Source organism: Enhydra lutris, unplaced genomic scaffold (genome assembly GCF_002288905.1).
Source record: "Enhydra lutris kenyoni isolate GAN:26980312 unplaced genomic scaffold, ASM228890v2 scaffoldscaffold3, whole genome shotgun sequence".
Classification (NCBI taxonomy): domain Eukaryota; kingdom Metazoa; phylum Chordata; class Mammalia; order Carnivora; family Mustelidae; genus Enhydra; species Enhydra lutris.
In genome coordinates, this window is record NW_019154087.1 from 16,344,396 (window position 1) to 16,371,843 (window position 27,448).

Genomic DNA, 27,448 nt, shown 5'->3' on the forward strand with positions numbered 1-27,448 from the left:
CTACATGCTATTTCCTAAGTTTGACAATTTGATTTTTATCTCTGAGACATATTACTTTTACTTTATAAACAAGTTTTTCTAAAGTAACTTTTTCATTATATTTCATTTATTCATAATTTTGTATTTGTATATTTTCTTGTCTAACATTTCTTCTGAAATTTTTCCTGTATTTCTATTCTTTATTTTTTTCTACATTTCTTTTTTAATTTTGGTGGTTTAACACTTTTTTCTTTTACCTTTATTTCTGATTTTTATTTTTAAAATTAGACCTCTTTTGTTACTCATTATTATTTGTGCCTTTCTTCTTTTATCATTGAAATAACATGGAATTTTTTTTCCCTGAATTTTGGAAATCAAAGAACATTTTTTATACTGAAGTAGACAGGATTGGAGGCTGTTAGGATTTGCTTTTTTAATCCATTTATTTTGTTTTGGTTTTACTTATAGCAATTGTCATTTTTACTCCCACATTAACCAAGATTACATGTTGGGAGAATATGACTAGAGAACTCTATTTCTTTCAACAATGGAAGAGTCTGTCAAATTCTTCATAGAGTTAATTAGCACCGGTGGAAAAATATTCATCTGTCCTCACTTTTTGTGAGCTTGTCTTGCCAGGCAATCTATAATATAAGATTATAAAATATCCATGATATAAATGTGCTGGTGAAATATAGCATCCTATTCATAGTGTTCTGATATCATTTAATGATATGGTCCATGAACCATGTTTATTATTTTACCATCAGTAATGTATTACTGTATTACTAATATAAATAAATGAAATTAACTCTATTGAATGCCTTTCACATATACAAAAAATATATCTGGCAATATAGAATATATAAAAATAAGTAGGGTTTGATTGACCTGGAGGCACTTATAAACTAGGGGAGCAGCTGGAGACTATCTAGGCAAAGGGAACAGAGAAAGGAAAGGTGTGGAAAAGTGTAGGCATTGGGGATAGACCAGAGGACTATGTGATTTGTGGGAAATAGCAACGCTTGTAGTTTACTAAGAAATGAGGAGGCACCAAGAATACCTAGTTGGTGGGGCACCTGGGTGGCTCAGAGGGTTAAGCCTTCGGCTCGGGTCATGATCCCCAGGTCCTGGGATCCAGCCCCACTTTGGGCTCTTTGCTCAGCAGGAAGCCTGCTTCCCTTCCCCTCTCTCTGCCTGCCTCTCTGCCTACTTGTGATCTCTCTCTGTCAAATAAATAAATAAAAATCTTTAAAAAAAAAAAAAAAAGGATACCTAGTTGGTTGGGAGAGAATGACCTATTGAGTGCTCATTAACAGCATTTATTGAGTTCCTACTGTGTGCCAGGCACTTAGCTATGCACTTTGTATGCCTTATGCAATGTAATCCTCACAATAATAGTGTGAAACAGATGTTAAGCATTATCCCATTTACAGATAAAGGAAAGGATTAGAGAAGTGAAATGACCGACAAGGCTGTCATTAATTGAAAGGCCTCCCTGACCCCAACGGTTAAGTGCATTTACTGCCTTTGGGGTGTTAGCATGATTGCAGAATGTAAGGCAGAGCAGAGGAAGGTAAAACTTAAAGGTGGGAACAGGTTAGCAGACCACAGTGTTTTAAAAGCCCAAGAAAAAGACAATGAGAGAGTTCTAAAGTGGTGGCAAGTTGATTGAGGGGAAAAACAGATTGATGTTTGATTGTCCCTAAGAAAACATCAAAAGTGTGAGCCCACACCCTCAGTATAAATTAAAATCCTTTACTGTGTCTCTCACAGCATGCCCTAGATTTCTTTTGTAGAACTTACCATGAGTTGTAATTACACATTTGTTTGACTGTGTATTTAATATCTCTCTCCCTTTCTACCCATTGAGGTCCTAGGTTAAAGGGACTATGCTTGTTACACCCAGCACTCTATGCAACTACAATACATATTTAGGAAATTGAAGAATGGATAGCGGAGATATAAATGCAGAACAATGACTTCAAGAACTCAGAGCTAGAGAGTTGGAGGGGGGTTGGAGTGATAAGGAATACAGGGGAAGGGAGAAATGTTTTTAATGACCTCTTTCAAGATACGGAGTCCCAAGGATTGTGCATTAAATAAAATGAGAAACCCGGCGGTGGGGGGGAGGGAACTAAGATAAAAGGATGTGTGATATTTTCTATTTAAAACTGTATTCCACCAGAGTTACCAATATGCCCAGCTAGTCCAATAGACTTTATTTTTAACTCCAACCTCTTTTTAACATTTAGTTTGTTCTTTTTGAGAACTTTAAAAATATATTTTATACAACCGAGTTAAACCAATCGATCTATTTTTTTCCCTTTTTCTATTTAATTCATAATATTTAAATAAGATTGGCCAAGATTACATTGAAATAACTAAATGTAACCTTGGATATCCACTGATTATATAGTTACCAACCTCCTAGTTATTCTCTTTTCTTTTATTTAATTAAACTAATTTGCAGGAGTTCTCTTAATTCTGGGGTAGTAAATAGTTTCACAAATTTTTAAAGCAAATGCATAACCACTGTGACTAATATTCAAAAAATTGTCTTAATTTCTGACTCTTTATTCACCTTAACATATGGTTAGCAGTAAGCAAAAATAGTTTGAAATGTGTTTCTCATTTTCATCAGAACAAAGTAAGTCCCCTTCACACATCTATTTAAAAACGGGAAAAGCCTTCTGAGTCAATAAGTAAACCAAAAAGCCAAGGATCTGAGAGTTCTGAATTATGCTACATAAGAATAATTGCAGTTTAAGGATTGGCAGAAAATTTACTGGACTAAGTCTGATTCAAAGATTACTATCTGCGGGTTCTTATCCTGTTGACAAATAAGAAATTAATGTAAAATTATAAAAAAAAATTCCAAATACAGAAAATAGGGACATTTTGCCACAGTTGGAAATTTTTTTCTTTATGGAATTGTTTATCTATTTCCTATCTGTGCTTGACTTGTTCATGTCTCAACATTTGCAATCAACACCCTTTAAACTATACATTTCTCTTTAGTTTGTGTAGTAAAAACCCAAGCCTTAAATTCAATGATTATGCCTTTAAAAATGATAGGGGAGATAGCACAGTTAAATAAATACTAAATTGCAACTCAAACAAATGTTACCTTCCTATTCCTTACCAACAAATGCAAGACTTGCTACATCCAACAACTCTGAAAAATTTCCCCTGAGGAAAAAAAGTGTAATAATCTGAAATCAAGAAATGTCTCACATGGAAATGAAAAATGATTTCAGTGCTATGTGGTTAGAGAATTGCCTTTCAGCAACTTACAATGTGTTTTGGACTTAACTGCTTCGTAATTTGGTGAACTTCAATAGAAATAACAATAGTGATTATAATACCCAAAATATGAATAGCAAATAACAGTACCCATCAAAAACCCAAAAAGCAAGAAAGCCCATATTATTTTGTTTCACTCATGCATACACATTTGAAAAAGAGGCATCCCAAAGCTTCATATTTATTTTTCTAAAATCATGTTAATTTCTTATTTATTTCAGGCATTACTAGAGACTCAAAATTTACTGCGCACTCAGGTTGCAAATTTTACCTTCAACCTTGGATTTTCAGGGAAGTTTTACCACACAGGTAAGAAGGAGCTTTGTGTTCTCAGGCAGCTACATATAAATAGGAGAGGGGATTTTAAATGTTTCATAAGTAGGAGAAATAGAATATCCAGACTGATGATGGGGAAAACTTGGGTGCATTATATGAGTAGCCAAATCCAAAATCAATGAGCTTGTTTACTTTGGCAAGTACCGTTAGAATCAAGGGCAAAAGAAGAAAAGAATTGACTTCTTCAACTCAGTAAAAGAAACCATGATCATCGTTCTGTGACTATGCCTCCTGTCTCTCAGCATAGTCCAAGCAGAAAGCATAGTGATTGTGAGGATGATGATGATAATGAGGACGATGATGATGGCAATGATACTCCAATAATAATAATAGCGGGCAGTGTTTTTAAAACGTCAGATAATCAAAGTGATTGCCATTTTGGTACACATTATTTTCCTTTAGAAAACATCTGGTGATCAGAGAGCGATTTTATAGCCGTAAAAAAAAATTAATAATAGAGGGTCATCTTGCTTAATTACCCTTGCAGGATTTTTCCCTAAAAGTATTAGAACAATTTGGTCCAACATGCATTAAAACAATTGTAATAAGGTGTATATTTCTTTCCATCTCTAACCAGCCACAGTTGCATTTCTTTTTTTCTTTTCTTTTTTTTTTTCTTTTCAGTGTTCCAGAATTCATTGTTTATGCACCACACTCAGTGCTCCATACAATACTTGCCCTCCATAGTACCCACCACTAGGCTCCCCCAACCTCCCACCCCGCTCCCCTCCAAAACCCTCAGTTTGTTTCTCAGAGTTCACAGTCTCTCATGGTTCATCTCCCCACAGTTGCATTTCTGTTCAGTATGAGCTTCTCAACAAATTCTTAAAATTTGATTGACGTTCATGCACTACTCTCAATTCTTATATTTCTCACCTCTTTACCCATCTTCACCTCCAGAATATGACTTTTATATTCTGAGTACCAACATTCTAATGTCTGGCACCCATATGGAGAAAACTATGTGCATAGAAGTGACTATCTTATAATAATGACAAAAATAACACAAAATGGTGTGTTAAAGCCGTATTAGGGCAATACTTACTATCTGCTCCTATTTCTGCAGCTTGTGGTATAAGCCAAATACTTTATGACTTTGCACTGTTGTTACTTCATACTATCTTAGTGAAAACATTCCCTGGTATTCTCTGTGCATGCATGCATGTTATTGACATTTAAAATATCCCATGCAAAGGTAGTCTTTAATTATCATAAATGCAGCTCATTTACCCAAAGAAGCTTTTTAATGTTTAACCAAGGAGACTCAGCATGTTTTATTAGACTATTGAAGCAGTGATGTCTTATTGGCTTTTCTTTAATGCCTTTTCCCTCCTGCTTTGAAACATGTAAATCTGTTTAAAGTAATAGAAGGAAAATTAGTATTTAGACCATTTGATAAATCAAATGATTGCATATTTTAAAAGGACATTTTGCACAAAGAGATTTGGGTCATCGTATCTGCACAGGCAAAGTAATTCCAGCTTACAATTTTGAAAATAGACATGGTTTTGTAAATCTTCTTCAAAAGCCCCCTCAAGAAATGAATTCAGGCCTAAGAAGCCCTGATTCTGAAGTTATAAAGCAGATAACTCTAAAAGCTATATCTACTCATGCAGAGGAAAAATTATGGGATTATTTGGAGTTCACACACAAACAATACTATTTGGTCTTAAATAGCTATATAGTGCAAGTAAAGCCATTCTTTTGTTTGAAATATATCTGGGTAACTGCCTCAGCTCTTTTATTTGCTTTTCATATTCAGAACTATTAAAGCTGCCAGATATTCACAGAGTTAATGTTGATAGCAGGTTATAACACTTCTCATTTCTTCTTTATGATCCTGAACATGTATACAGTACAAATCCAGTAGGAGATGAACAACACACTAGTTAATATCACAGGGATGGTTGTTGGAGGAAGATACAAAAAAATTCATTTTAATTATATCTTTTAAGAAGACCTTATTGACTCTTTCGACTCTTTATGTTGGTACAAGCCTAAAAAAATAACAAAAGAAAAACTCTATTCTGTTATGCTTTGTTGATAGTACACTTTAGAGATCAAGCAATATATATAAATTTGTAAATGGCAGAAGTTTACTTTCTTTCACATAAGGGTGACACTTTTACTGACTTGCTACTTTATGTGTAGAATCCTTGAAAGGCATCCAAACTGTAGTTCAAAGGTGTAATCATATTGTATTGAGTACAATACAGTACAGTACTAATTTACTCAGAGATACCAAGGTTTCTTCAAGAGTGGAATTAACATTGGTGATGCCCACTACAGGGAGGGCATACCTCTATCTTATCTTGTCACATTCTTATATGCAGGCTTAAGTATATGGAGCAAATCAGGGAAGTGCTCTCCTTATACTTGCACTCCGATGTGATGTGTAACTATTAGAAGACGGCCTTGTCACAATGACTGTCTCAGCTCTCTCCTACGATGTTCTGATTTCCCAATGCATGAGGATGCTGATTGATAAGCCTCATTGTTTTGAAGACATTTAATCACATATGCCCAGTGTAATAATGATAGAGTCTTCATTTCTTAGACTGCTCCACTCACTTGTATTTCCCATGTATTCTTTCCTGTTCAGTTTCTCTGGCCTTCACATGCTAAAAACAATCTCACCCAAAAGGACATATCCCTAAGCTTTCCCTAGTAGTCAGCCCCTCACAGGTGACAAATTGAAAGAGGGAAGACATACTGTTGATTAAAAGGAAAAAATAAAAGTGTGGAGTTTGAAATAAAATGTTTTGGTATGAAAATATGTAAAGTTTGATTGGAATTGCACAATGAAAACTCAGAGAATGAATACATTTCAGCATGAAGATGTCTTCTGCTACAAGTATTATTTTTGTAGGACATAACTTCTAGTAGCAATCATTGCCACTCTTTGTAATTAATAATAAATCAAATATGACTCAATCAATTACTTCATGGATATTTGCAAATTGTATTAATAATGTTTTTTATGACAGTTCATTTGAAAAAATATACGCCCTTTATATAAAACTGTAAACTTTCAAACATGAAATTTTTAAAAAAAGGTATTATATTCATTCACCTCTCTTTGATTTTTGTTTTCAATTTTCTGTATAAATTACTAGTTCAGAGTAGGTATTAGAAACAGACTGCTTTGCTCAAATCCAGACTGACATTTACTAGGCTTGTGAACATAAACAGGTTACTTAAACTTTCTGTGCCTCAGTTTCTGCATCTCTAGATAGAAATCATATCTCCCTCATCTAGAATAACGGATAGCATGTTCTAAGTGCTATGTGTTTATTATTACTATTTTAAAAAGTACTTTTGTATAAGATCAAATTTTATGAAAAAAGTAAACCGAATAATGCACATCACTCTAATTTCTAATTTTGAAATTATAGGTTACATCCATACACGTGTTTATGTTTTTATTTGTTTGCCTTTAAAGAGTTTAAAGAGTGTTTGCAATGCAGTGTGGGGAACACAATCAACTGAAATAACACTGCTCTTACATACAGAAGTAACATTCTTACAAACACCTATTATGTATGTGCTCTATAAGTTATTCAGTGAAACATATGTCTAACAAACATAGGTATACAATGAAAAGATAAACCCCACTTATTTATCGATACAAGTAACATTCTTAGAAATATATTTGCCATGTGTCTTCTTGAAGGTTTTACATGCATTGCAATGTACCGAACACATTTTCTCAAATTAATTTTTTAAAATGTTTAATTGAGGTGTCATTGACATATCTATGATATTAGTTTCAGGTGTACAACATAGTGATTTGAAAACCATATTCAGGGGCACCTGGGTGGCTCAGTTGGTTAAGTGTCCCTCTTTTGATTTCCACTCAGGTTATGATCTCAGAGTTGTGGGGTCGATCCTTGTGTTAGGCTCCATATTCAGCATGGAGTCTACTTGTCCCTCTCCCTCTGCTCCTGTCCCCTGCTTGTGCTCACTCTCTTTCAAGTAAATAAAATCTTTTAAAAAATCAGAAAAAAAGTCATATGCATTACAATATGCTCACCATGATAAATGTAGTTTCCATCTGTCCCCAAAGATATTACAATGTTATTAACTATATTCCTTATGCCATACTTTTCATCCCAGTGATTTATTTATTTTATAACTGGGAGATTATACCTCTAATCCCCTTCACCCTGTTTCACCCATATCCCACTCCCCTCTCCTTTTGCAATCACTAGTTTATCCTCTCTGTATGTGAGTTTGTTTCTCCTTTGCGTTATTATTGTTGATATTGTTATTTGTTTTGTTTTTTTAGATTTCACATATAAGTGAAATCATAGGATATTTTTCTTTCTCTGACTTATTTCATTTGACATGATACCTATCTATATTGTCCCCAAAGGTAAGATTTCATTCTTTTTTATACCTGAGTAATATTCCATTGTGTATATATACCAAATCTTCTTTATCCACTCATCTATGGATGGACACTTGGGTTGCTTCCTTATCTTGGCTCTTGTAAATAAGGCTGCAGTAAACATAGGAGTTCGTGTATCTTTTCCTGATTAGTGGTTTTTTTGTTTGTTTGCTTTCCCCCTTGGGTAAATACCCAGAAGTGGAATTATTGGATTGGATGGTAGTTCTATTTCTAGTTTTTTGAGGAACCTTCAAACTGTGTTCTCTAGTGGCTGCACCAGTTTACATTCCTGCCAAAAGTGCACAAACGTTCTCTTTGCTCTACATCCTCACCAACACTTCCTATTTTTTTTATATTTTTGATACTGGCCATTTTGACTAGTGTTAGGTGATATGTCATTGTGGTTTTGATTTGCATTTTTTTCCTGATAATTAGTGATGTGAGTATCTTCTCACATGTCTTTCAGCCACCTATGTGTCTTCTTTGCAAAAATGTCTATTCAGTACCTCTGGCCCATTTTAATTGGATTATTTGTGGATTTTTTTGCAGGGGGGTGTTGAGTTGTGTGAATTCTTTATCAGATGTATCATTTGTGAATAATCTTCTCCCATTCAGTAGGTTGCCTTTTGTTTTGTTTTTGGTTTCTTTGTGCAAAAACTTTTTAGTGTGATGTAGTCCCAATAATTTATTTTTGCTTTTGTTTTTCTTGACTGGGGAAACATATCCAGAAAATTATTGTTGAAGTTGATGTCAAAGAGATTACTGCTTATGTTTTCCTTTAGGAGTTTTAGGAGTTTTATCGTTACAGGTCTTCTATTTAGATCTTTAATCCTTTTTGAGTATTTTTGTGTATAGTGTCCAGTTTCATTCTTCTGCATATAGCTGTCCAATTTTTCCAACACCATTTATTGAAGAGAATATTCACCCCCCCCCAGCATAATCTTCCTTCCTTTGACATAGACTAATTGACTGCATAAGTGTGGGTTTCTGTCTGGGCTCTCTATTCTGTTTTATTGATCTATGTGGCTATTTTTGTGCTAGTTCTAACTGTTTTGATTGCTATAGCTTTGTAGTATAGTTTGAAATCTGGGATTGTGGCACTCCAAGTTTAATTCTTCTTCTTCAAGATGGTTTTGGCTATTCGTGGTCTTTTAGTGGTTTCATACAAATTTTAGGATTATTTGTTCTTGTTCTGTGAAAAATACTATTGGTATTTTGATATAATTGCATTGAATCTGTAGATAGCTTTGGATATTTTAACATTAGTTCTTTCAATCCATCAGCATGGCATATCTTTCCATTTGTTTGGAATTTCTTAATCTTCTATTTCTTTCATCAATGTCTTATACTCTTTAGAGTACTAGTATTACACTTCCTTAATTAGGTTTATTCCTAGGTATTTTACTATTTCTGGTGTAATTGTAAATGGATACTTTTCTTAATTTCTCTGTCTGCTATTTTGTTATTAGTGCACAGAAATATAGCAGATTTCTGTATATTGATTTTGAGCTCTACAGCTTTGTTGAATTTATCAGTTCTAGAACTAATAGGTAACTGTAGGTAACTTTTAATCAATTTTCATCACCCATAGTTCTTTTTATTTATTGTAATATTTAAAATTAGTTTAGTACATACCTACCTACCTATATGGAACCATGCCAGATTCAATATACAAAGAAAATACAAACATCTTCTTGCCATTTAGAAATTATAATATTTCATACATAATGAGCAAATATAAAGCAGACATTTATACAAAAGCAATAATGCAGACATTGGAATTTTAGAAATTGTATTTTTTAAAATAAAGATCATTGTGCAGGCTTGTCTTAGGTATTTTTTGTTTGTTTGTTTTTAAGATTTTTATTTCTTTATTTGACAGAGAGAAAGTACAAGTAGGCAGAGTGACAGGCAGGGGAGAGGGAGAAACAGGCTCTCTGCTGAGGAGGGAGCCCAATGTGGGGCTCTATCTCAGGACCCTGGGATCATGACCTGAGCCAAAAGCAGACACTTAACTGGCTGAGCCACCCAGGTGCCCCATAAATTGCATTTTAATGTTGCCTTGTAGGAATTAACCTATACCCCAGACCTTGCTAAAATTATTCTTATATTGGCAGACTTAAAGAACTTTTAGAAGTATGCTATTATTTCATAACAAGATCCTCCACAAGTGATAACAAAAAAGTGAATTCTTCAATATTTTACTTCTGAATTTAAAAATTTACTATTTATTGATAATTTAGAGAGGTAAAAGGGAATAACTATTAAGTGAGAACAAAAAATACTTATTTTAATTAAGAATCATGTAGATTTGAATCTAGATCAGATTAGAAGTAAAAGGCTAAATATGAACACATATTCTTTTAATGGATTGTAACTTGTGTTAACTATGATGATGTAGAACTACAAATTATATCCTCGCATATCAGATTAAGTATAGAAAAATATGTGTTAATAGTAGGGAAAAATATGTGTTTATAGTAATTCAAAAATTTAATATTTTCATTTAGTTGGATTTTAAAACATTAGAAATTCTGCTTTGGTCCCTCAGCATGACTTGGTATTGCATTTTTCATTAAGCTATTTCTAGTGTCACAAACTAGCCTCACATGGTTTTGAACTATAAGACCTATATAAAATAAGAGAAAGGCTGACAGAAAATTAATCTATGAAGTTAAAAAATAAATAAGGTTTTAAATATCACTTTCAACCTTGTGAGGAGTGTTTATAAATTAACACAATCTCTAGTATAAAAATTACTAATATTTTACAATCAGTCACATCTGTTTATATCTATAGTCTGCAAATTTCCTTTGAATTGAGTAATTGACCTTCTTCCTGGTCAAGTATGCGTTTTGTGCTTCCTGCTACTTTTAATAACTATCAGTGAAATTTAAAGTGAATGGAAGCATTTCTCAAATATTCTGTATTCAAAGCACAGCAGAAGGGAGGGAGAACGAACAAGTCATTCATTACATGTGACATAAAGTACCTCTAATCTGTACTTCAGTGGGCTAAATTATGGCCATAAGAAACACTTGGTCTAAAACTACACGCTTAAAATCTGTCTGAGGAAATGACAAACTTTTCTCCATTTGGATTTCAATGTTTGATATTCTCCTTATTAACAAAGTCAATGAACTGCAAGCCTGTTATACTAACAGTTTTAGCTAAAGTTAATAAAAATTCAGGATTCTTTCTGCTCAACTGATTCATAAGACTTTATCACATTCAAAACTTCTGTGTCTTTACTCTTTGTATAGTAGCCACTGCTACAAGTAGTATGGTCCAAATTAAACCAGACGGTCCTTATACCCTTTAAGAACTATGCATTATGGGGGCGCCTGGGTGGCTCAGTAGGTTAAAGCCTCTGCCTTCGGCTCAGGTCATGATCTCAGGGTCCTGGGATCGAGTCCTGCATCGGGCTCTCTGCTCGGCGGAGAGCCTGCTTCCCTCTCTCTCTCTCTCTGCCTGCCTCTCTGCCTACTTGTGATCTCTGTCTGTCAAATAAATAAAAAATAAAATTAAAAAAAAAAAGAACTATGCATTATGAACTGTATCCCAGAAATGATGTATATACATAAATACATACAAAAGTTGGCATGCACTTCAGAAGACATATGAAAGCTTTGAAGTTCACTGACATTATATTAATATTGACTGAATCAAATTACTCACCTATTCACTGCTCTGGAGAAGTGGCATAATACAGTGCAAGTTAAAGGAATTCAATCTCTGACTTTAAGAAATTAATAATTTGGGCAAGCAATGTTTTCAAGAATTTGTAAAAATATATAAATTTAGAACACAATAAGTATAAACACATAGATATATTTTTAAGAAGAAAGAGATCCTGATATTTATGAAGTACTTACTATCTGCAAGTCATGGTATTAAGTGCTTTAATAAATCAATCTCATTGACTTTTCACAAAGACCCAGTGAGATAGATATTTACATCCCCATTTTAAGCCAGGGAACTAAGATCCAAAATTGACTTGTCCAAGATCACAAAGTCAAGTAAATGACAGATTTAGGGACTCTACTTCTGTATTTATTGATACAAATACACACTTTAACCATTTCACAGCACTATTTACTGCATGATCAGTGAAATCTTTATCATGGGACACATAAATAAAGCATTTAGAGAAGATTCTTTTAAAAAGTACTTTTAATATTTATTTGCTTAGTATTAAATTGAGCAGCCATCTATAAAACATACTATTCAGTGGAAAAATAAACCAAAGAAATACATGTCACACTCTAAGACAGAATCTTTTATTTTACTTCACTTAGAGTATCTAGAGACCAAATAGGAATCAATTTTACATTATTGATCCAGAACATTTTAAAATTAGACTGTATATCGTAAAATTGTGCAAAAACTGTATGATTCATACAGTGAAAATATTTGTTGGTATCTGCAACAAAGAATTTTCTAGGAAGTAAGTTTTTCTTTTTTCTTTTTTTTTTTCGCTTATGACATGACTAATGGTTTTCACTATGCCTTGAACACTATTAACAAATTTTCTTAAGAGACCATGAAAACTTTACATTAGTTTTAAGTTCTCAAGTCAAGTTTCTATTATGTTAATAACTTCATTGTTTGAGTTTTAAGAAATACTGGTATCAAAATAGTAAATGTTTATGTTCATATTTATGTTAAAAAATGTAAGGATACAAAAGTAATTATACAGTGTGACCTCAAGTTTTTTTTTTAATAGGCAGTGATTTGGTTTTTATTTTATTTAAAATCAACTAGCCAACATAAAGTACATTATTTGTTTCAGATACAGAGTTCAGTAATTCATCAGTTGCATATAACACTCAGAATTTCAGACCCAGAAAAACTCCTGACTTCGGCTCTTCCCCATGGATTGCACCATCTAACTCCTCCATCTGGGACACAGATCTGCCCCCAGAACACTCTAGACTAAGAAATGAGGCTCTGAATATCTTGAATATAATTTACAGAGTCATTGATACAGTGGAAAAAAACACTTTGACACAGAACTGAATTTTAATTTCTAGCTTTCTTTCTCAAGTTTTTCAGTAATTTATCAGTTTTGAATAACACCCAGTGCTCATCACATCACATGCTCTCTTTAATGCCCATCACCCAGTTAACCCAACCCCCTACCCACCTCCCCTCCAGCAACCCTGTTTGTTTCCTACATTTAAGAGTTTCTTGTGATTTTTTTCCTCTCTGATGACTTCCCATTTTGTTTTCCTTCCCCTATGGTCCTCTGCCCTGTTTCTTATGTTCCTCATATGAGTGAAACCATATAATTTTTCTCAGCATAATACCCTCTAGTTCCATCCACATCAATGTAAATGGTAAGAGTTCATCCTTTTTGATGGCTGAGTAATATTCCATTATAGATATGCCACATTTTCTTTATCCATTCATCTGTTGATGGACCTCTCAACTCTTTCCATAGTTTGGCTATAGTGGACATTGCTGCTATGAACACTGGGGAGCAGGTGCCCCTTTGGATCACTACATTTGTATCTATGGGGTAAATACCTAGTAGTGCAAAAATCTGACAAACATAATCTGACAAATATAATTGTAGGATATCTTCATTTTTAACTTCCTTTTTCTTTTTTTTTTCATTTTATTTTATTTTATTTCTTTTCAGTGTTCCAAAATTTATTTTTATGCACCACACCCAGTGCTCCATGCAATACGTGCCCTCCATAATACCCACCACCAGGCTCACCCAACTCCCCACCCACCTCCCCTCCAAAACCCTCAGTTTGTTTTGCAGAGTCCACAGTCTCTCATGGTTCATCTCCCCCTCTGGTTTTCCCCATCTCACTTCTCCTTTCTATCTTCTAATATCCTTCATGTTAAAAAAATAAGTAGAAAAAGATTTAAAAGAAAAATACCAAAATGTTTCCACTTGTTAGCTCTTGATAATGATGTTTGTGTTTGTTTTGTTTTGTTTTTGAGATTCATATATCACTAGTCTGTGTTTTTTTTCACTTATTCAATAAACATATAGTTATTTTTCTTTTTTTTTTTTTTTTAATTTTTTTTTTTTTAATTTTATTTTTCATAAACATATAATATCTTTTTATCCCCAGGGGTACAGGTCTGTGAATCGCCAGGTTTACACACTTCACAGCACTCCCCATAGCACATACCCTCCCCAATGTCCATAATCCCACACCCCCATCCCCCCTCCCCCCATTAACCCTCAGTTTGTTTTGTGAGATTAAGAGTCACTTATGGTTTGTCTCCCTCCCAATCCCATCTTGTTTCATTTACTCTTCTCCTACCCCCTTAACCCCCCATGTTGCATCTCCTCTCCCTCATATCAGGGAGATCATATGATAGTTGTCTTTCTCTGATTGACTTATTTTGCTAAGCATGATACCCTCTAGTTCCATCCATGTCGTCGCAAAAGGCAAGATTTCATTTCTTTTGATGGCTGCATAGTATTCCATTGTGTATATATACCACTTCTTCTTTATCCATTCGTCTGTTGATGGACATCTAGGTTCTTTCCATAGTTTGGCTATTGTAGACATTGCTGCTATAAACATTCGGGTGCACGTGCCCCTTCGGATCACTACGTTTGTATCTTTAGGGTAAATACCCAGCAGTGCAATTGCTGGGTCATAGGGTAGTTCTATTTTCAACATTTTGAGGAACCTCCATGCTGTTTTCCAGAGTGGTTGCACCAGCTTGCATTCCCACCAACAGTGTAGGAGGGTTCCCCTTTCTCCGCATCCTCGCCAGCATCTGTCATTTCCTGACTTGTTAATTTTAGCCATTCTGACTGGTGTGAGGTGGTATCTCATTGTGGTTTTGATTTGTATTTCCCTGATGCCGAGTGATGTGGAGCACTTTTTCATGTGTCTGTTGGCCATCTGGATGTCTTCTTTGCAGAAATGTCTGTTCATGTCCTCTGCCCATTTCTTGATTGGATTATTTGTTCTTTGGGTGTTGAGTTTGCTAAGTTCTTTATAGATTTTGGACACTAGCCCTTTATCCGATATGTCATTTGCAAATATCTTCTCCCATTCTGTCAGTTGTCTTTTGGTTTTGTTAACTGTTTCCTTTGCTGTGCAAAAGCTTTTGATCTTGATGAAATCCCAATAGTTCATTTTTGCCCTTGCTTCCCTTGCCTTTGGCGATGTTCCTAGGAAGATGTTGCTGCGGCTGAGGTCGAAGAGGTTGCTGCCTGTGTTCTCCCAAGGATTTTGATGGATTCCTTTCTCACATTGAGATCCTTATAGTTATTTTTCTAATAAAAAAAAATTAACAAACTTCATGAGTCAAATTTAAACTCAATTTTAAACTCTCATGTAAGAATATTTTTAAGAATAAAAAAAATCATCTCTGATCATGTTTCCCCTGTGCAGGCAATCAGGAAGAGAATTATCAGCTATTAATCTTAAAACAAAAATAAATTATTTCAAATGAAGACTGTTTATTCATTTCTCACAATATGCTAGCAATCCTAAACAGTGTCAGTGAAAAGTACCCCTAAATTCTAAACCAAACAACTATCTGCACTTGGGGCTATCTTATCTACTCCAACTCATCCCCACCCCCAGCCACATTGCCTTCAATGTAATTTAGACTATGGTCATTTCTTTTTATTATTATTAAAGCAAAACAAAATAGGATTTATGTATCAGTAATAAGAAGAATAACAAAAATCTGACAAACATCATCTTCAATCCAATATGAAATATTCATCAAAACCACTTTTAACTTTATGTTTTACAGGGACTGAAGAGGAAGATGAAGGAGATGACCTTTTGCTTAGGTCTGTAGATGAGTTCTGGTGGTTTCCTCATATGTGGAGCCATATGCAGCCTCATCTCTTCCACAATGAGTCATCTTTGGTTGAACAGATGATTCTCAACAAGGAATTTGCACTGGTGAGCATATTTTATTGCAATATTTTTCCAACTATGAGTTGTGATGTATCAGTGTATTATAAAATCAATTTACTGGGTTAAATACAACAGAGATAAGACAGACAATATCAGAAAGTGCATCACACATATTAGGGTACATATTGCTTTGTGTTATTTTGTTTCAGGCCTGTGTGTCTATATGTATAGGGCCATTATGTATTATTATAAAATGTATTTCAAAAAGTAGGTCATTGTCAGAAAATTAAAATCTTGTTTTATGGAAGAATTATTCTTGTACCTATGAGGGGGATATCTAGTATTTTCACCATTGTATTCCTAATACATTATAATTACATCTCAAAAAGCATTTATTGTAAGGAGAAATGAATGGATGCATGAACTGAATCATTAGAGCAATGACTGAGAACCAATGGTTCTCAAACTGCAGCATGTATCCTTTTCACCTTAGAGATTTTTTAAAACACAGACTGCTGGGTCCAATTCTCAAATTTCTGATTCAATAGATTCCCAGAAAGGCCTGAGAATTTGCATGTCTAACCAACTATCAGATGGCCCATAGGCCAAATCTGGTCTGTGGCTTCCTTTTTCTGGTCCCTGAGCTAAGATACTTTTGATCTTCAGGTTTTCTGTTTGTTTGTTTGCTTGCTTGTTTTTTACATTTTTTAATGATCAACTAACAATCAAAGGCACAATAATACTTTGTGACACAGAAATTATATAAAATTCAAATTATAATGAACAGAAATACAATGTTGTTGGAACCCTACCACATTCTGACCTTTATGTATTGTCTACATGTTGCTGCTTTTGCACTCCAGCAGAGTTGAGTGTTGCAAAAGAGAACACATATGGCCCACAAAGCCTAAAATATTTACCTTTACTGAAAAAGTTTGCCCACCCTGCCCATATTAGGTAAATCATGCATCCCTCTAACAATCTAAGGAAAAACATTTCTTTTTCCCCATAAAAATGCTCAGAAGCCCATTCTCACATCTTCACACAGTGGCAACAGATAGTCATACCCAAAGACCCTGAGCCTCAGTTAAAGCCTATCTTAAAATAAGCAGTTTTCATTTAAAATAAAGAGTTAATTTGCACTGCATGGTTGTTAATGTTTCGTTTTTTTTAAAGTCACATTAGGAGACATAGACCTAAGGCCAAAAGAACACTGTGTTATTTTATGAAGTCATGCCTAGTTATTATATTAATGGCTCACCATTCTTTCCATGTCTAAATCCCCAGACCTGTGTCAGATCTGTGCACAGTATCCTTACAAATAAGTGTGAATAGCACAAAAAGCAATTAAGATCATGGGCACAGGCCCTGGAATGCCTGTGTTTGAATCCCAACCTTCCATCAATGGCTGCTTGATCTTGAACAGAAGTTACTTACCCTGTGTCTCAGTCTCCCCATCCCTAGCAATGAGGATAATAGTAACAACTACCTCAGAGGATACATATTTGAGGATATGATACATATTTGAGCATACATATTAGAGCAGTACCTGCAGTACAGTAAGCACTCAATAGGTGTTAACCAATTATGATCTTCCAAAATCCAGACAAGTACACAGTTATGTTTTGCTTTATAAAAGCCATTTTTAAAAAAAAATACAGATTTACAAGAGGTTGATCTTCAGTTAACTTTCAAGGAATATCTAATAAAATTTGTACTACTTCATAGCACCATAAAATTAAGTAAATATTCCCTTTTCAAAAATCAAACTTACCTTGGGTAAGCATGCTGAATTCTCTCTTTGCAGTTACCTTGGCAATAAACTGTTTATCTTTTGACTTAAGCCCCCCATCTCACTTTCACTGTGAAGGCTTACTTTTTAAACATGTGCGTTATATTTTATAACGGTTGATTTCACCTGTTTGTATAATTTCTTTTTTAAAAAAGCCATGCCATAAGCACTGGGAAAAACTCAGATGTAATTGCTTTGTAATGAAATGTTGAAAGCTATTTAGAGTTCACTCAGAGCAATTACATTTGTTTAGTCAGTGTGGCTAGATGCTAGACTGAAGCCTATAAATACATTTTGTAAGAATAATCTTATTATATGTTGCATAGGCAAAATATTACAACTAAAATGAAGTCTGTTAAACACACATACTGAAATGACATATTCTTTTCCTTCTGGAGTTCACCTCGATGAAACTTCTCAGGACTCTACAAGCACTGACATTCAAAACCCATCTTTAGCTGTAAACATAAGATGATAATAAGGGTGTTGTCCAGAGAGCCAGGGAATGGTTTTCCTGTTAATTTATTATCTTTCCACATCCAGATGACACTTCAAAACCATCAACAATATGGAGATGGGATAAGGATAGAAGCGCTACATGAGATATCAGCAGGTTATATTTTAGTCCTGACTTCAAGTAACAAGTTCTAATACAGGCGGTATCTCATTTAATGTCTTCATGCCTCTGTTTTCTCCCCTGAAATAGTAATGAGTTCCTTGTTCATTGTCTTAAGCACAATGTTTTTAGATAATTAATTTATATCAGCTCATCTGTCAGCTAAAAGCACTGGACCAGATAATCCACTGATCAATTCCATTTCTAAAATTCTGTGATCATTGACATCAGTCCACAAATTTGCAATGACCAACTTGAAATACTCATCTAGTTGCAATTGAAGCAATTACGGAAAGAGATTTAAACTGAAAAAAAAATCAAAAGTGTTCAAATCTCTTTTTTTTTATTCCAACCTGATATTCCTTGGTATGACCTTGGCTGTCAGATGGGTTATTATCAAAAGCACAATTATTCTCACACTTAGAAAAATGACTCAAATGACATATTAATAGTTTTATATTGATGTTTCAAAAGCATTTAAATAATCAGAATGGTTTTATTTTTAGCGTTTGTCCAGTTCTGTAGGGATAGAGTTCATTTTCTGTTGTAATATGTCTAAAAATCAAGAAAGAAATATATTGCAACACTGTTTCTTTACTGTTTCATCATTTTAGAAGAGCTTTTATTACTGTAAAGCATTCTTTTTGTCAGTAACATTTTTCATTGAAGTATAGTTTGCAGTGTTATATTGGTTTCAGGTATATAATATAATGATTCAATGAGTCTATACATTATTCAGTGCTCATCACAACAAGTGTACTCTTAATTCCCTGTATCTATTTCATCCACCCTCCTACCCACCTTCCCTCTGGCAACCACCTGTCTGTTGCATTTAAGAGTCTGGTTTGCTTTTGTTTTTGTTTTTTGTTTTTTGCTTTTGTTTTCTTTTTATTACTTTGCTCATTGTTTTTGTTTCTTAAATCCTTCACATGAGTGACATCATATGGTATTTGTCGTTTTTTTCCTGACTTATTTCACTTAGTATTTTACCCACTAGTTCATCCCTGTTGTTGCATATGGCAGGATCCCATTCTTTTCTATGGCTGAGTAACAGTCCATTGTGTATATACACCACATCCTCTTTATTCATTCATCTATGGGTCGATACTTGGGTTGCTTCTGTATCTTGGCTATTATAAATAATCTTGCAATAAATATAAGGGTACATGTATAGGGGTACATATATATATTTTTATATTAGTGTTTTCATATTCCTTGGGTAAACACCCAGTAGCAGAATTGCTAAATCATATGATATTTCTATTTTTAGTTTTTTGAGGAGCCTTCATACTATTTTCCACAGTGGCTGCACTAATTTATATTCTCACCAATGGTGCATGAGGGTTCCTTTTTCTCTACATCATTGCCAATGCTTGTTATTTCTTGTCTTTTTGATTCTAACCATTCTTACAGTTGTGAAGTGATATCTCATCATGGTTTTGATTTGTATTTCTCTGATTATTAATGATGTTGAGCATCTTTTCATGTGTCTGTTGGTCATTTATGTCTTTTTTGGAGAACTGTCTATTCAGGTACTCTGCCCATTGTTTAATCAGATTGTTTCTCTGGTGTTGAGTTGTATAAATTCTCAATATATTTTGGATAGTAACCCCTTATCAGATAGATCATTTGCAAATACCTTCTTCCATTCAGTAGGTTGCCTTGTTGTTTTGTTGATTTCCCTTTGCTGTGCTGAAGCTTTTTATTTTCCTGTAATCACAAAGGTATAATTTTGTTTTTGTTTCCCTAACCTGAGGAGACATATCTAAAAAAGAAAAAAAAAAAATGTTTCTATGGCTGATGTCAAAAAATACTATGTTTTCTTCTAGGAGTCTTATGGTTTCAGATTTCACATTTAAAACATTAATCCATTTTGAATTTATTTTTGTGTATGGTATGTGAAAGTGGTCCAGTTTCATTATTTTGCATATAGCTGTCCAGTTTTCCTAACACCATTTGTTGAAGAGACTATCTTTTTTCTCATTGCATTTTTTGCACCCTTTGTTGTAGATTAATTAATCATATAATTGTGGATTTATTTCTGTGCTCCTTAATCTGTTCTATCAATCTATGTGTCTATTTTTGTGCCAATATGATACCGTTTTGATCACTACAATTTTGTGGTATATTTTAAAATTTGGGATTATGACACCTCTAGCTTTGTTTTTCAGGATTGTTTTGGCTAGCTGTAATCTTTTGTGGTTCCATATAAATTTGGGATTATTTGTTCTAGTTCTATGAAAAATGTCATTAGTATTTTCACAGGCATTGCATTAAATCTATAGATTGCTTTGGGTAGGATGGGTGTGTCAACAATATTGGTCCTTCCAATCCATGAGCATCTTTCCATTTGTGTCATCTTCCATTTCTTTTGTCAGAATTTTATAGTTTTTATAGTACAGATGCCACATATCCTTGTTTAGGTTTATTCTTAGGTATTTTATGCTTTTGGTGCAATTATAAATGGTATTATTTTCTCAATTTCTATTTCTACTACTTCCTTATTAGTGCAAAGAAACTCAACATTTTTCTGTATATTAATTTTGTAATTGTAATTCTGTAATTTGTACTTTCCTCAAATCAAGTATAAGTTCTAATAGTTTTCAAAGCACTATTATTTCTAAATAATGCACATTAATGCATGTGGTATGAATGCATGTGTGTATATATAGGAAGTTGTATGTATGTACATGCTTAATCCATGAACACATGTGTATGCATTGTATGAATGTGTTTATGTGTGCATATATATCTGTATTCATGCTTACATGCTATACATGCTTACATGAACATATATGCCATGTGAGTGTCTATATGCTTGTATAGAGTTGAATGATAACTATAGTTAGTTGAATGATAAGTGTAGTCAACCAAGATATGTTAACTATAAGAATCTATGTTTGTATGGCAGTAGGGTGGGGAAAATATATTTTGATTCTTTCTTTTAGTAAACCATACCTTTTCGCTTTTATTCCGTTGCTTGACCATCTCACTAACTAGAAGCAATGCTTCAAAGATGACAACAGACAAACAAAACTCAAGAGAATGGGGAACATTGGTTAACATTAAATTGCCCAATAGAAATGTTACCAAAAATCATTCCTTACTTAACCCATGCCTCTTTTTCAAACCTAGAGAACAAGAGTGCCTGTGGCATAAACCAGGATTATTTATTTTTATTCCACAATAGATTTGTGGGGGGAAAAAGAAATTAAGAAATATTGTTTTGTTGTTTGAAGTTTTGTATACAGACTCATTAACATTTTCAAATGAATGAGCCCCTTCAGTTCACTGACAGTAGCAGTAGACCATAAATATCCTGAAGGAAAACAAACAAAAAAAAACAAACAAATAAACTTGTCTTTAATGAGAACTTTTCAATAACTATGTGTTTTTCTTGATATTTTGTTAAATAGTCATTCATCTTATTTATGAGTAAATAAGAATTCTTGAAATAAAGGCATAGGTTTTTATTTTTGTTTGTTTATTTATTTATTAAAGATTTTATTTACTTATTTGAGAGAGAGCACATGAGCAAGGGGGAGAGAAGAGGAAGAGGGAGAAGCAGACTCCCCACTGAGCAGGGAGCCTGATGCAAGGCTTGATCCCAGGACCCTGAGTTCATGACCTGAGCCTAAAGCAGATGCATAACCGACTGAGCCCCCAGGAACCCCAAGGCTTAAGTTTTTAAATTCTATTTTTAAAATGCTCCACATATTTATGAATTTGGTATAATTTTTTTTCATAATTAGACAACTTTTCTAATAAGAAAAATGCTGACATTTAAACTGTTCTCATAAAAACTCAAACTCATCAAAGAGTAATGATAGAAAATCTTTAAATATCACTTATGTAGAGGTTTTAATTAAAAAATAAAAGGAGTGTTGGGACCCCTGGGTGGCCCAGTCAGTTAAGCATTTGCCTTTGGCTGAGGTCATGATCTCAGAGTCCTGGGATCGAGTCCCGCATTGGGCTCTCTGCTCATAGGCCTGCTTCTCCTTCTGCCTCTGCCTGCTGCTCCTCCTGCTTGTGCTCTCTCACTCTCTGAAAATAAATGGATAAAATCTTTAAAAAAATAAATAAATAAAAAATAAAAGGAGTGTAATATTGGAATTCACGGCCCAAAGATATAAAACTGAGGGAGCTGCCTTTCAATAGCTGCCATGTGTGTATCTTTACTAAATAATACGTATATACACTTACACTGTACAACAAATACAAGATATCAAACACTTTGATAATTACAGTTAATAGGCTATTTCAAAGATAGAAAATGTAGAGAAGGTAAGAATATTTAATAAAAAATAAAATTGTGACCAAATATTGACTTAATGAAAGTTCACTAGATAGCGAATAATGTATTTTGAAGGCTCAATAATGAACAAGGTATTCTGTGCACTCAGCAGAATAGACACTTACATAAGCATGAAGGATTTAAATAAAATGTGAAGAAGCAAAACACCAAAGCATAGATAATTGTGAAACATTTTTGGCAATCGTGTGAACTTTTGAGGGATCTTGAACTTTTTAACCTAATCTCAGAAATGAGATCCCATCATTTTTACCATACACTACTCATTAGAAGATAGTCATTAGGTAAGTACATCATCAAAGGGAGGAGAATTCAACAAGGTAGTGAATACCAATAGGCAGAAATCATTGTAAGTCATTATGGAAACTTGTCTTCACATCTAACTAGAAATAAGAGACATAGGGACTCCTGTATGATAGAAGTCACATTTATTCTTTCATTAATTTGAAAAATATTTGCATGTGAACTAAAACATTAATCTCCAAAACTTTAGTCTGAAGTTAATGCCAGTTACATCCCACTGAGCTGAAAACATTGATTTATCTAACACTTCTCTTTCTTTCATCCAATCCATTGCATTTAGTTGAAAATATATTTAGAGTCATTGAATTCTTATCACCTATACTACTAACTACTTAGTCTAAGTTATAGTTGTATCTTTTTCATCAGCTTTATGGCTGTTGATATTAACATATCATACAATTCATCCATATAAACTTCAGTAATTTTTAGTATATTCACAGATTTGTGCAAACTTCACCAAAATGAATTTTAAAGCATCTTTATCATCTCCAAAAATGTCTGTAACCATCAGTAGTCATTCCCCTTTCTCCAACCCCCCGAGTTGTAGGAAATAATTAATTTACTTTCCATTTCTATAGATTTGCTTATTTTGAACATTTTATTTTATGGAATCATAAAATATGTGTGTGGTCTTTTATGATTACTTTTTTCATTTACCATAGTGTTTTGAGGTTAATATATGTTGTAGCTTGTATCAGTACTTTATTCCTTTTTAAATCCAAGTAATATTCCATTGCTATATTTATGTTATATTTTATTTATCCATTCATCAGTTGATAGACATGTTTCTACCTTTTGGCTATTATTTATAATACTGCTACAAACATTCACTTACAAGTTTTTGTATGGACATATATTCTCACTTATCTTTATATTTACCCAGGAGTGGAATTGTTGAGTCATATAGTATCTCTATTTTTACCATTTTGAAAACTGCCAGACTGTTTCTAAATTGTCTGCACCACTTAACATTCCCACCAGCAAGGCATGAGGATTCTAATTACTCCACATTCTTGTCAATCCTTGTTATTAACTGTCTTTTCTATTATAGCCATCTTAGTGGGTAAAAAGTGGTATCAAATTATGTTGTGACTTGCATTTCCCTAATGGTAATGATGTTACCATGATTTTGTTTCTTTTTCATATGTCTTTCAGCTGTCATATATCTTAATTGGAGGAATATCTATTCAATCTTTTTCCATTTTTTTAGTTGAGTTAGTGGCCTTTTGTTATTTACTTGCAAGAAATCTTTGTGTATTCTTTATACAAATACTTTATCAGACTTATGATTTGCAAAAATTTTCTTCAAATGTGGATTGTCTTTTCACTTTCTGAACTGTGTCTTTTGAAGAATAAAAGTTTAACTTTAATAAAGTCCAATTTATCTTTCTTTTTTCTTTTTCTTTTTTTTTTTTTTTTTGGTCTCTTGTACTTTTTGTGTCAACCCTAAAAAGGGTTTGCCTAATCCAAGGTCATAAAAGTGTACTCCTATTTTTGCTCTTGTGAGTTACAGAGTATGAACTCTTATGTGTAGTTCTGTGATGCATTTCGTTAATTCTTTTGTGAAATGCAATTTCATTCTTTCACTTGTGGATACCCAGTTGTACCTGCATTATTTGCTGAAAAGACTATTCTTTCCTCAACCAAATTGTCTTGGTATTTCTATCAAAAAATAAATTGACTTTAAATGTAAAGAAGTATTTCTAGACTCTCAGTTCTATTGTTTGTCTCTATGCCTGCTCTTGTGCTAGATCTCATCATCTTGATTGCTATATACTCACAATAAGTTTTGATATTGGGAATTGTGAGTCCTCCAACTTCATTTTTCTCTTTCAAAATTGTTTTGTTTATTCTGGGTCCTTTGCAATTTCATATGAATTTTAGAATAAGCTTATCAATTTCTGCACAATGGCTAGCTGAGATTTTGACAGGATAGCATTGAATCCACAGATTAATTTGGGAAATGCTCCCATCTTAGCAATATTTAGTCTTTTGATCTATGTACAAGAGCTGTTTTTCCTGAGGTGCCTGGGTGGCTCAGTGGGTTATGCCTCTGCCTTTGGCTCAGGTCATGATCTCAGGGTCCTAGGATCAAGCCCAGCATTGGGCTCTCTGCTCAGCGGGGAACCTGCTTCCCCCTCTCTTTGCCTGCCTCTCTGCCTACTTGTGAAATCTGTCTGTTAAATAAATAAATAGAATCTTTTTTTTTTAAAGAGCTATTTTTCCATTTATTTAAGTCTTCTTAGTTTTTTTTCAACAATATTTTCTATTTTCAGAATCCATGTTCCACATTTTTATTAAATACGTTCCCAAGTATTGTATTCTTTTTTATGCCATTGTGAATGGAATTGTTACTTAATTTCACTTTCACGTCATTTATTTTTATATAGAGAAATACAATTGATTTTTGTATATAGAGCTTGTAACCTTCAAATTTGCCGAATTCAATTACTGTTCTGGAGTTATTTTAGTAGATTCCTCAGGATTGTTTATATATAAGATCTTATCATTTATAAATAGAGATAGTTTCACTTCTTTTCTAATCTGGATACATTTTATATCATTTTCTTGTCCAGTTTCTGTGGTGAGAACCTCCCATATAATGTTGAATAAAAATTGCAAGCACAAGAATCCTTGTCTTATTCCTGAGCTTAGAAGAGAAGCATCCAGTCTTTTACCACATAGCATGATGCTACTTAGAGGCTTTTCATAGATACCCATTATCAAGTTGAAGTTCTGAGGTCTATTCCTACTCAGTTGGGTATGTTTATTATTAAAGAATGTTGGCATCTCAATACATTTTGAGGGAGGTCTATTCAGTTGGTTATGTTTTTTCCTTTGTTTTGTTGACATAATGTATTATAATAATTAGTTTTTAGATGTTAAACTAACCTTACATTCCTGTGATAAATCTCAGTTAGTCCTGGTGTGTAATGTTTTTTATATGTTACTGAATTTAATTGTTAGTACTTTGCTAGGGATTTTGCTTGTGCATTCATAGAGATATTGTTTGTGGTTTTCTTTTATTATATTTTTTTCTGGTTTTGGTGGTAGGCTAATACTAGCCTCACAGAATTAGTTGAGAAATGTTCTCTCCTCTTCTGTGTTTTGAAAGGATCTGTCCATGATTGGTATCATGATTTGTCCATGTCCATGATTTGTCCATGACTGGTATCACATGTTTGATAGAACTCACCAGTGAAATTTCCTGGCCTGGCTTTTAATAATTTCGAGCTTTTAAATTATTAAATCAATCTCTACTTGTTATAAGTCTATTTGGATTTCCTATTTCCGCTTGAATCAGTTTTAGTATTTCATGTGTTTCTATGAATTTATCCATTTCACCTAAGTTACCTAATTTTTTGTCACAGAATGTTCATAATATCCCTTATGGCTCTTTTGATTTTTATAAAATTAGCAGTGTTGTCTTTTTTTATTTCCTGATTTTACCAGTTTGAAACTCCATTAATTACTAGCAGCAAGCTCCTTGGTTTTTCATTGCCTTAAGGTGCAGCCTTTACCATAGTCTGAATTAATGCAGTGCATTCCTTTTTGCAGAAAGTAGTCTTTGAGGTAGGTCTGTGAGACTTTTTCCAACCACAGGAGTGTTCTTAGCTATCCCTTTCCTTGGTTCTCTCCAATAAACTTCTTGTTTGGTCTATTATTAGCTTATTGTGAATTTTAATTAAACAGCCTCCTCTAAATTGTTTCCCATCAAAATCTCTGTTGTTTTCAAGGGTGACCTTAGGCTTGAACTTTTCCATACTCTGTCCCAAATAATATCACTTCCCTTGGAAAGAATTTAGGAGCTCTCTCTTTCTATGACCTCCATCTCCTCCTGAGCAAAATCTTTGCACTCACTGCTCTGGACTGGAAGTGGGGATGATGACCTCTTTCTCTCAAAGTGACAAGATTTATGAGCAGGGTGGTAGATTGGGATGGTAGACTCTGCTCTTCTCAGTTCGGCTCTCCTGGCTTAAAAGCACCACCCTACAATTGAGCTGGAACAAGGACAAATCGTGGTTTCAGTATTATTGGTCTCTGGCATCTGAGATACAACTGAGGAAGAGCTATAGATCTCTCAGCTGCTCTTGCCTAAAGTAGAACAGAGCTAGGGGAATGAGAAATCCTCAAGGCCTGCCACTCCCAGGGAGGATCACAGCTTTAGACTGAATTCAAGGAGAGAGAAAACCCTGTGTTTCTTTTTCTTTTCTTTTTTTAAAGATTTTATTTATTTATTTGAGAGACAGAGATCACAAGTAGGCAGAGAGGTAGGCAGAGAGAGAGAGGAGGAAGCAGGCTGCCTGCTGCACAGAGAGCCCAATGCCGGGCTTGATCCCAGGACCCTGGAATCATGACCTGAGCCAAAGGCAGAGGCTTCAACCCACTGAGCCACCCAGGCGCCCCAACCCCTGTGTTTCTGGCTGCATTGTTCTGGGGTAGGAATTCTGTCATTCTAAACTGAGGCATGTGGGGAAGGGTGCGGGTACATGGTTCAGTTGGCATATATTCTCACTGTTCTTACCAATCTTCTAATCATTGTAGATTTTCTTGAATA

At 34.0% G+C, this 27,448-nt stretch overlaps 1 protein-coding gene across 3 annotated transcripts in view; it reads left to right on the forward strand.

The window, feature by feature from the left end:
• Positions 1-27,448, forward strand: part of LOC111156481 (bifunctional heparan sulfate N-deacetylase/N-sulfotransferase 4) — a 243,861-nt gene that overhangs the window by 102,783 nt on the left and 113,630 nt on the right. For all 3 annotated transcript variants that reach the window (XM_022517429.1, XM_022517412.1, XM_022517421.1), the window contains exons 2-3: positions 3,507-3,594; positions 15,758-15,912. In XM_022517429.1, the coding sequence (XP_022373137.1) occupies positions 3,507-3,594; positions 15,758-15,912 (243 nt within the window). The remainder of the gene's footprint in view (positions 1-3,506; positions 3,595-15,757; positions 15,913-27,448) is intronic.